Source organism: Pygoscelis adeliae, unplaced genomic scaffold (assembly GCF_000699105.1).
Source record: "Pygoscelis adeliae isolate BGI_AS28 unplaced genomic scaffold, ASM69910v1 Scaffold77, whole genome shotgun sequence".
NCBI classification, from domain to species: domain Eukaryota; kingdom Metazoa; phylum Chordata; class Aves; order Sphenisciformes; family Spheniscidae; genus Pygoscelis; species Pygoscelis adeliae.
The window spans coordinates 2,833,398-2,845,477 of NW_008825216.1; the positions used below are offsets into that span (position 1 = coordinate 2,833,398).

Consider the following 12,080-nt stretch of genomic DNA (forward strand, 5'->3'; position numbering starts at 1 on the left):
TATCAGCTCAGAAGGAGACTGACACCTACTGAACTGATACCTCTCTACTGCTGGAGGTCATTAAAACTGCAACCTATTACACATCAGTAAGTTGCTTCCCTTCTCACCCTTCCAGATAAACGAACATGACATGAACTGACTGAAAGACTTCTTCACTAGCAGTACAGTGACTTTCTGCCTTCCCTCTCTTAGTTACAAAGTCATTACTGATATGAGTAAACAAAGATGAAATAATACTGTACAATATTAAGAAAATATCAAAATACACCTATTTAAAAATGACCATGCATGTGTATAATGATTGCCAATATCATGATAATTTATCTCACTCATTCCTCCCCAAATATCATCACCTCCTACTTTGTGAAATCAAAATGAGGATTGTGAACACTCAAACATGACATAATCCCAGTTCCTATATCCGTAAAAGAGGTAAATTATGAAGCCACAATAGGAAGATTTCTTGTCTCTTCCAGCATAGCGCAGTTTGGCTTACTTTTAGAGATATGACAATATTCTATGCAAGGCAGCCAGCTTCCTTTCCTTACAGTTGAACTACTACTTGACTAATCAATTGCTAAGAGTGTATCAGGTTTTCATATATTACACTTGCCTTTGTTGTTCTGCAATAGAATCCATGCCAACAAATTCCACAGTCTTCTTCCCAAACACTAATGTATCCTCTGTCCCATGTTGAACGTCTTGCTCAACATTCAATCCGTACCGATCCTTTATTGCCGTAAGAAAATCTACTCCAAAATTTGCCTTGTTTGGCCGGATAAACGATCCTCCTCTAGGATGCCTAGAACAGAGCAGCCAGGAAAAGGTGAAATATGAGAAGTTATCATAAGAAAGACTAGTCTCAGAAGTACTAATTATTACTTTTTTTAAATACTGGGAACCAAAGCAGTCAAAAGGCAATTCTACAGGCTAATTTTAGACATCACTGTTCCCCCGCAGTGAGACCCGGTAAGACTTGCAAAGTATCCCAACAAGTTCACGTTGTGAAATGCCACGAGAACTGAAGCACCCAATCTCCAGAGGTACTTACACATCAAAATTACAATGTCAGTGCCATTATCAGAGATAACTGCTCTGTTGTTTCCAAACTCATTATGAACTCAGTTTTTCCAGAAAATTAAGTTTCTACCTATGGATAGATGCAAAGTTACCTAAATCATACAACAAACATGTCTGGAGTCTTACCACAGCCTAAGGTCCATAGGAATACTCAGAAGAGTCATTGCCTCATTTTATTTGACCTGGATAATTCACTTGTAATTCTAAGAGAATGCAGCCTTGTCCTTCCATCCACACAAATGACAAGATGCAAATTGTACCACTTGGAACTCTTACAAACTCAAGCTTTTAAAAATTCTGATACTAGCTCGGTAACAATTTTGAAACTGAATATTCAACAGAATTATCCAGCTAATGTATGTTCTACACAGAAGAAGATGAAGTTTCTTAGTTTTTCTTGAGCACTGAAAAAACTTTACTGCATGACAATTTCTCGCCATGCAATTGCTTTGACAATTTCTATCAAAGTTAGCAAGGAAACACAGTATCTAGGAAGAACTGACAGAGACAAGTTGTGGGAACGGTATCACAGAGCAGATGGAGGATCTGATAGGAGGATCAGCCAGAAAACAGCACGAAGAAAATTGGTAGTTATGATTACCTGTCGGCCTTCCAGCTGAGAAGAGTACAGGCTTTGGTTGGAAAGTACCCAGGAGGAAGAAATCACTTATGTAAATAAAACTCCTCTTTTCGAAACAGCATGTCAAGTGGCTAATTAGCAAACCATAATATAAACCACCAATGCTACAGAGTTCAAAGTTCTCTCAGAAAAACAGTAACTAGTGACCCTGAATCCTATGGACCTATTATAAGTAGATGGAATAGGTTGGTCACCATATATTCACATTTTATTAAAAAATCAATACTGGAAATTGCCTGTGCCAGTTTCATTTATTAACATTTCTAATACTTATTTAAGTACTCTCATCTCCTAAAGAAGGATCTGGGTAGAAAGTAGATATTATTTACTTTAAAAATATTTTCAGTCCGGTTTTGTAGTGACTAAGTTTAGAGCGCAACGATTACAAAACAAGCAGAAAGGCATACTCTTAGAGAACGTAAATCCAGTGTGTACTTTCCTGTTCGATAAGCATTTTCAATTCTCTACATTTTTAATTCAGTAACCTTCTCTTAAGTCTTTTCTTCCATTCCTTTGAAGTTCTTCATAGCTTGCAAACATTTGGCTAGTTTAAATGTTAAACTTCCTCAAATGTAAAAATTACGTGACTCTTTCTTAACACCACTTCTTAAAACAGTAAATGACATTTTCACCATCTTAAGTATAACATCAGTGACCTGCGAAGTATATCACTTTTGCATTTAATTAAGTCAAGATGGCAGATAGTGCAGGATTCTACTTAGGGCTCTGGAAAGAAAACTTGTACTCCTGTCTATCTGTAATTCACCCTAGGTCCTGCTGTATGTTTATTCTGACATCTCCTGTCCTTTTTCCTACCACCTTGATTCTCCCCATTTTGTCATTGCTATCCCTCTGCACTCAACAGTTCTGCTACTTTTCTTCCTCTGCTCTTCCCAACCCTCTCACCAGAGCTAATCTAGACCCCCACATCTGCATCCCTCCTGTCATGCCATTTATCCCTGGCGTAGCCAAGCCCTTTGGGTCTCTCCATCACCATACCCATTCCTAAACCCATTTCTGTCCTCTCAGGTCACCATTTCTATTGGCATCTCCTTCCTCATTGTCTTTGCAAGAGCCAGTTCAATCCCTAGGAAAAAATGCAAAGGAAACTAACTGCCTTGCCCCTTGTCATTTGAAGAAACAGGAAAAGTATGGTGCATTTCTCTCTCAAGACCCTTCTATTTTTTGTTTTGATCATAGCAAGATCATAGGGTTTCTCTCTCCTGTTCCTGTCACTTCCAAGCACTATGCATGCTATCTTATCTAATGTATACTCAAATCCATTCCACAGCCTAAGTTTCTTTTTCAGTTCCATTCTATTAATTTGATCTACTTTTTCAAGAACTGTCACAGAGAAGGACAAAAAAGGAGACTGCAACAGGAACCTATTTTCAGGCATAATGATTGTGTGTTCAAGGAGAGAGGTCACTTACCTGTAACTCATTTTCCCTAAAATACACTGCCTATATTAACCTTCACACTAGGGAATATGAACTGTACAAGCCATATGTACATGTCAAACAACTAACGTACAGCACCTGGACTCATGCAAAAGCACACCTATTAGGAATCAGTCTCCATAACTGGGAACTAAACAGATAAATCCTAATCCAAAGAGTCATCCAGCATGCATATCATGAGATGGAGGAACCTGCAGACTACTGATCAACCTGACTTAAGCTGAACATTCGAAAGTCTGAGAACAGGGATTTTGCTCCCATGAGTGTAAAATGTCCTGCAGCCACGACAATACACTGTGCAAAAATGAAGTGGTAGAAGATATGGCCCGATTTCCTTAGGCAGAAAATCTGGAATATGCCCAAGTGGGGCTCCGACAACCAGCTGGCTCTAGTTAATACTGACACTTCTTACTGACTTTTAAAATAGAGAGGTTGACCCCAATCTCAGAAGTCAGCTTGTAGGACGCTTCCTATTCATGATTCGGTAACCAGAAGCCCATCTGCTAGCATGCCCAGGGCTCTTGAAAGATACTCATTAAAATTCAGATTAGCTATCAGCTTCCACTGGTTAACTATTTCCCTGAATAAAGAGGAAATTTGGCATCATTCTTCTTTGCTAATATAAAACAAAGTGGTGGCACTGCTCATCATTACAGGTACATGATGGCTCTTCATATACTAGAGAAATGTCACACACATACACTTCTCAGTACCTGAAGAACAATGCAATAGTACATAAACTGTCTTCTGCCAACAGTGACACACTTGAGCTGTCTGACTGCAGAAGCAAGCTTCTGAGCCAAGGAGAGAAATCTCAGCTTTATCAGCCTAGATAGTAAAGGTGGATGGAAGGGCTTCTTTGCCCAGTACCGGCTGTTTGCAATGATTATCTCACAGCAATTATCATCATGACTGGGGCACACACACTACAAAGCTCATAAGGCGTCAGAAAATATAGCCGGTTGAATCCATGCACGTCTCTTCTAGATAGGTTCTGAACAGATCTCTTCCTTTTAGGGGAAGGTGCTTAACAGACCAGACTCCTTTTAGAAGAATCTACACGCTGCGGTAAAGAAAACCCTTCAAGTTTTAGAACAGTCTGTGGCACCTGTGGCATCAAACAATGCTTATAAGTGACACCTAACACTAATCTGCTCTAAGCGTATCAAATTCCTGACTTCACAGCAGAAGCTTTGCAAACATCAGCAAGTACTTGAAGTTCTTGCAAGTTTACCTTCGTCAAACAGACATGAAAGCTGAGCCTGAGCTTTCACAAAACAAGGAAAGACAGACATCTGCAGTTCCAGATGCTATCTTAAGGCTCTGCTGCTGTACAGGACACGTTTGAGTAGTGGTTAGGGACAACAGTTTTGTTTCAACACTGTTCTACTGACAGCAGAGAGCAGAAGTCTCTGATGGGTACAGTGACACACAGTGAAACAATCAAAAATTCCTAACCGAGACCTTCTGAGGCTAAAAGGAATTTTGGGAACGCATTCTCCCCTTGCTAAATGGCAATTGCTTTTTCTTCATAGACACTAAAACGATACTGAAATCTTCTTGTGCTCTAAGTAGATATTCCTGGAGGTGAATCTGTCATTCTTGAAGGAGAGATAGTCTAATTTAATATAAACAGATCTTCTTTTGGGCAGGAACATAAATTTCATGCAAACAGTAACATCTGATAGGTCACAACTGCTGTCTGTAAATTTAAAAACATGTCCATATGCAACTTATAAAACTCACCGAAGAAGGAAGAACTGAAAACATGTAATGCTTTGCCAGGATAACTTGGCATTTCAGGACTACACAAATATACAAAAGTCAAAGTTACCACCAGAAGAAAACTTATTAACACAGAAGGGGAGAAAAAAGGCCACAAAGATCTGAGAAGCAATTGCAATTCTGCCAGGCTGAAAATATCACAGAAACAGGATTTACTATACTTCCCTCTGTTTCTCTGGCTTGCTGTGAAAGTCCAACTTGGGGAAACAGATTTCAATTTAATATGGTCAATAATTCTAGTAACAGTATCTGCTGAAATATCAGGATTCCTCTGGAAAGTGATCTGGGAAGAACAGAACATATTCTTTAGCGGGGGGGACGTGTTCCTTTCAATTATGACCCAAAGTACTCTAAATGTGTGATATAGCAGAATGTTACTCCCATCTCATGAGGTAAGCAGAGAAGTATGTCATCTACTGCTGGGGAATCCACACATCTCCCCCAGCAAAATGGCAAGGATGAAAACAGCTACTAAAATAGCAATGCCTATGTAAACACTATGCGTGAATGGAATACCCAAAACTGACTGAAAGGAGGACTAAGGAGGAAGATGACTCTTCTGCCAGATTAAATGGGGGGAAGAGGACTCCACTTGACCAGAAGCATAAAAGAAGGTTGAACATCTGAAACCGTGGGGAGAAAGAAGAGGGTACCAGAGCAGCAGTCAAAACCTGGCTTGATGCCATCAAACATCACCCCACCAGCAGCCCATCTCTGCCTAGGCCAGACAGAGCTGCCTCCTGGTCAGATGCTGAGGTGAACCTGTGCCCAGCAAGGACAGACATCGTGGGGAGCAACATATACGTCCTACACCTCAGTGCGCATGTGTGACCTCGGGGGTGCTTTCTACCAGCAGGCACGTTAACGGGCTGCAGGAAGCAGCGCAGGGACATGGAAGCCAGAGCACCCATATCTCCCACAGGAGGCGTGTGCAGCTAAGGCACTCGCATTCCCAGGGGAGGTGCATGTGCTCGTAACCCACACCTCCCAGGGGAGCTGGGTCTGTGGGACAAGAACTTATTTGAAAGCATACTCATGTTTCAAAAGCTGTATATAAATTTTAACACTATTTTAAGGCTTGATTACTCCTCATTTCTCTTGAAGGACTGTAGAATACAGCTTATTTTAATTACATGATACACTACTGCAACTGACAGCTAAAATAATAGCTTCCTCAGTTATTAGGAAACAAGACTTTATTATCAGGAAAAAAAATTCACAAAAATGCCACTAGAGTATGCATTGCCATTTCCAGCTAACCCAGAGTTGATGAACATGCTCATGATGTCAGCATATTTTGAAGTACGGCTATTTTGTTCTTTGGTTCTCATATTCTTAAGAAGTTTAATTAGCACCACATAATATATGACCCAGGTAAACATACTGCCATGAAACATAGAAGTTTAGGTCATATTTCCAAAAAACTTACTACAAAGACCACATATAGCTATAAGCAGACCTACTGATTTACCCAAATGAGGACTACAAAGAAGATCCTCTGGTAATGAGAATCTCAAATCCAGTTTTATTTTCCTCTTATGATCTCATTTTGAAATGTCACTCTGAAAGATTTTTTTTTTAAAGCATTCTTTTCAAAATTACTTTAAAAAGAACTAAAAAATGTCCTTTCATTGCATTTGTTTACAGTGCAAACTACTCCATCAGCTGCTTCTGCTTATCAGAATTCAGGGAGTGAGCAAAGGATACTACCGATAAGGTTTGAAGGAAAAAAAAACACACACGAGAAATTTTATTTATCTTTATATATGTATATACATTATATAAAGAAATGTAATTTCCCCCCCCAAAAAGTAGTAGTAAAGAGGTGACATTTAAAAAAAAAAAAACAAACCAAACCACAGCCTAAGCCTCTTTTTGATAAAATAAGGTAACCATTTTTTACTTCAGTTTGCCTACATCTTTACAATTGGTACATGAACTACAAACCAGTCTGCACCCAGAAAGTTACGGCTGTGAGTCATGGTTGACTGCTAGAACTATTATTTATTCTCTTAGACTCCAGAAGGACTTTCTCTGATTGGAACAGAGCAGAGTACAAAGAACAGGTATTGTAAGAATATGTTTAAAGATCACTACATTTAAATTTGTTATGGGTATATGCAGCTTCACTCAAAAAGTTGAATTCTTACAAGAATTGAGATCACTAGCTGAGAACTCATCTCCTGGGAGTGCACTAATGGTTGCTAGAAAAGCAAGAGTCTATACACATGTATATAAATATTATACACACACAAATGTAAAGCACTCAAATTTCTGAAAAACATCCACAACACGTTCAATTGCTTCTTCTGTCCAGAGAGACTCGGAATGGCCAGCCAATTACTTTTATTATTTCTCCTACAGCAGAATATGACTAGCTTCAACTTGGAAACTGCTTCAATTAAATTCGAAGCATTTAAGAAGCAACTTCTGCTAATACATTCATTCAAAAGACATGGTTGCTCTAAGACCATTCTAAGACCATAATTTCCAGTTCTTTAGCTAAGAAAAATCCAGCGATGTTGAATTTTTTTCCTTGCGTTAAGCGTGCTTATCCTCCTTAAGCCTTGCTTTATTATTATTAGATACAAGGGAAAAAGTATTCAGTCCTTACAGGTGGTTTTTTTCTTTATTTATTTTTCTAAAGAACAGATTCTGTTTTATCATCTCATTTTCTGATAATGAGGTCTCTAGGGCTTCTACCTTACACAAACGCAGAAGTTAAGAAGATACAGACTAAGAATTATGATTTGCACTACTTAACGCAATCTACCCCTTCCCTGTTTATGCCTGTTTGGCTACAGGTAAAAGAGAGAATTCCCAGAAAGGATTTCAAAATAGCTACTTTTTAATTTTGAATTATTTAATAGATAAATTCTTCTGCTGATTCAGTCCGAGACCAAACGGCTCTTCTTACTGGCTTGAGAACAACTTTGATCTGAACTTATAATGAAGTATATTCTTTAACAAGCCCTGAACTGCTGTCAGGTCTCAATACAAATACAGCAGCCTCCTTTGCTACCTCAGGGAATTCCATTTGTCTCCAGAAGACCTTTTGGCAGATACAAAACTAGACCTACTTTCCCCACAATATAGAAATAATAATTTTAATCTCTCTTTTTTTTTTCCTTCTATGTGACATTTTACAGCAACAGTTCTAAGTCCCTTCCATATCATATTCCTATATTCAGATAGGAGAAAGTGACAAGACTCATCTACTCATCAAAATGGAAATGATCACAATTTTCACAAGCTGAAAACACATGCTCAAAGGTTAGCAAATGCATGCACTGTTACTACATGCTTTTAGTTATTCTTTTGGAGGAAATTATCATAACAAATTTTGTCTGTTGAATGACCCATTGAGAGCAAACAAAGTACATGTACAAATACACCACCTCTGGCTCTGGAAAAAAAAATCTATGAATCATGACTAGCCAAAGCTAGTGAGACTCTGGAAAACTGTCACTACGTACTTCTCTTGTTCTTTCACACTTCTCCAGTTGTCTGCTATTAGCCAATGTCAGAGGCAGGAAACTAAGCAAGACAAATCTTTGGACTGACTTCATCCAGCTATTCTTACGACTTTCATTTACATGCAAGTTGAAAAAAAAAAAAGATTATTTGCTTATCCTCTCATCGATAGCTTTTAACTTTTTCAAGATAATTAAGACGAGGAATTAATTTCAGAGAAAAGTCGTCGTCTTACATTTTTCAACAAACCAAAGCAAAAACACATCCAAAAGCAAGACCACAGACAACTTTTAATTTATTTTCTTGATTTGTCACCTTCTTTCATATTTTCAAAAGCCTTCTATTAATTCTGAGTGCTCACTGTCACAGGATTTGTTTTACATTAGATTCATTTCACTTGAATGAGCACTTGAAGAGTTAGGAACAAACTGTAATCAAACCGCCCTTTTACAGTTATTACCAGCCTTGGAAAGTAGGAGGTGGAAAAAGACCTAGAAATCTCTCCATTTCATCTCATTAACGTAAGGCTGGCTGTGATCCAGTGGTCAAAACAAACATCCATGTAACACCACATCCTTTCTCCAAAAGCTGCCAACAGAAAATGGTTGGGAAAAATACGACAACAGGGCAAGTATTTTAATGATATAGCCACAGAATATTCTCTCATCCTTCACCACTTCAGCGCTCAGGAACTTCTTGAGCTAGCAGCCCTTAGTATTTAAGAGCCATTGATGACTTTTCTTCTATGAATTCATCCAGTTATTTTTTTAACTCACAAACTTTTAGCTGCTGCAGTGTCCTCTGACATGGAAACCAACAGCTTGCTGCTGTTAGCATCAACCCTAGAGTCCTGTATTCCCCAATTTCAAACATGTTAAGTGCTCAAATCTTTAAACTTAAATGTAATGCATGTATATACTTAAAACCCCCCCACACAGCTACATTGTGTTTTGCATGTATTAAATGCAAGTGAACATACTTAACAGTTCCTCAGTGATACAAATATAATCCAAATCATTATCAGGAACTTGGGATTTTCCCTTAACAAGATACATACAAGTCATCTTAAGTCTAAATCTAAACTATATTTGAGACAGTTAATATGGACCAATATTTCACTTCAGAATTACCTAAGGAAGGTAAGTAGGACATACTGATTTCATTACTAAAGTAGGTGGTCTAAACCTACAAAAAGTAATAACATCCAAAAGTCACATTTTATTACATACCTCTGAAAACTTGACTTGTATTTTCTAAGTATTTACCATATTCTAATCCCTGTAACTGGATTAATAACAACGCAAGAGCATTTATGGCATAGCTAGTCACAGCATTCAGATTTATTATCTTTTTAATATGAGCCAACTGATAACAAAAGGGTTTGCCCTAAAAATTGCAAAAGGGCATTTTCTCACAACCATCTTCTCAATACACACGACGTCAACACTGTGAATCAACTCACCGGCACTTAAAATACTGTGTTCCTTCATAGGTACCATCATGCTTTCCTCTCTGAGGATCATCCCATTCTACGCCAAGCCAAATTCCTGAAAAATATGGTAGATACATTTTCAAATTTATGAAAATTTGAAATTTATCACAGCCATTAGAAATCACGGTTGGAAGGAACCTCTGGAGTTCATCTAGCCTAATGTTCTCTCTCAAAGCAGGAGACTATCACCAGCACTAGATCAGCCAGGTAAGTCTTTACCTAGCCGGGTCTTGAAGATCTCCAAGGAGAGATAGATTCCAGCTTATCTGGGCAGCCTATTCCAGTGCTGCATTACTTCCGTAGAGAAAAAGATTCTCCTGCTGTCCAATTTCCAGCCACAATTTGTGACCATTGTCCCTTATTAGATAATCTAATACTAGTAAGAAGAATTTGGCTCTGTCATCTTTGTAACCGTCTGTCAAACAGCTGCAGGCAGCTATCAGATGCCACTTAATCTTCTCTTCACCACACTAACCGAGCCCAGATCCCTCAGCCTCTCTCCACAACACACGTACGTGGTCTACGCCCTCGACCACCTTGGCAGCCCTCCACTGGATCCTCTCGAGTTTATCTGCATCCCTCTTGAACTGGGATGGTCCCAAACTAGAGACGTTATTCCAAGTGCAACCTTATCAAGAACGCCTGCCCCCAGCAGGGGATAACAGCTTCCTTTGATTTGTTGGCCATGTTCATCGTTCTAAGGTAACCCAGTACAACACATATCTTGCTTGTGACAAGAGCTCACCGTTGGCTCATATTCATGACAGTATCCACCTTAACTCCCAAGTCCTTTACAACAGACCCTGTGGGTCACTAGTGCTTCCCAGTCTGTACTGATACACAGGTTTATTTCACACCACATGTGGAAATTTATCCTTCTTGAATCTCTTAGGCCCAAACCTAAAGTTCAGAAAGCTTGCTCTGGATTGCAATTCTACCTTTTATCACATCAGCCAGTTGAGGGTGAACGCTGTTCATTATCTGAGACACCGACCCAACAATTAAACAATACAGACCCCAGCATTTATTTCTGTAGTACTCGCACATTACCAGGTATCAAGTCACCGATCACCACTTTTCCACTTGACAGACCTGTGGACTTTCAACCCACTTAACAGTCCATTCATCTGGCTTGTATTTCTCCAGCTTCCAAATAGGATTCTTTACAGAGACACCATTAAAAGACTAAAGTCAAGGAGTATTACATTCCCCTTTCTCCCTTTGTCCACATTCCCAGTCATATCATCACAGAAGGTAATTAGGTTTGCCAAGCACAACTTGTTCTTCTTTACGAGTATCAAGTATTCCCAACTACCATCTTGTCCTTCATAGGCTTTGAAATGGACTCCAAGGGAACATGCTACATGATCTTTCCAGGAACTGAAGCGAGGCTGATGAGTCTACAGTTCCCTGGTCATCCTTCTTGCCTCTTCTAGAACTGTATGCAAGGCTAGTCTCCTTCCAAGCACCAGCAATCTCCCCATCCCGTCACCACCATTTTTCAAAGATGACATATAGCGCTCTCACAGTCAGACTGGTCAGATCTTTCAGCAAGGTGGGCTGAGTCTTATTTGTCTCCGTGAATTTGAATATGTTATCAAAGGAGCGCCTAGTCTGTTGATCTGCTACTGCTGCCTGTCTCTCTCCTTCCCAGACTACGCCAGTACACAGAGATCAGGGAACAGACCGTTCATGAAAACTAATGGAAAAAGGAAGGCACTAAGGTCTTTCCACTGCAAGAAAAAACGTAACCAATTTCAACCAAAAAGTACTTCTTACAGCCCTTTTGACAACTCTGACTTCTAAAAAAACCCAACAACTTATCTAGATGAGACGTTGCCATATTTACGCAAGAACAATGAGGAAAAAACCATTTGTAAATCGCCACGTTCTACCTGACAAGTTTTTTTTTTTTTTAATTAAGAAGACCATAATAAGAATTTTGAAAACCACCATGGAACGCAAAGGTTCTTTACTACTGTGAGGTTTACCTGCCGTAGGAGGAACGCCACCAACGTAGCGCACAGTCGCGCGCTCCGCGCCACACAAGACTCTCCGACCCAGCGCATCCGAAGGCGCCCGGGCAGCCATCCCGGGACAACCCGCCGACCTGCAGAGGCAGAAGCGACACCCTTCACACGCACAAGCC

At 39.5% G+C, this 12,080-nt stretch overlaps 1 protein-coding gene across 1 annotated transcript in view; it reads right to left on the bottom strand.

Annotated features, from left to right (window-relative positions):
* TBCE (tubulin folding cofactor E) overlaps nucleotides 1-12,022 on the bottom strand; it is a 29,206-nt gene extending 17,184 nt beyond the window's left edge. Inside the window, exons 1-3 of the mRNA XM_009329166.1 lie at nucleotides 11,923-12,022; nucleotides 9,902-9,986; nucleotides 614-802 (exon numbers count right to left, since the gene is read on the bottom strand). Of these exons, the coding sequence (XP_009327441.1) occupies nucleotides 614-802; nucleotides 9,902-9,986; nucleotides 11,923-12,022 (374 nt within the window). The remainder of the gene's footprint in view (nucleotides 1-613; nucleotides 803-9,901; nucleotides 9,987-11,922) is intronic.
* Between the last annotated feature and the right edge of the window lie 58 nt (nucleotides 12,023-12,080).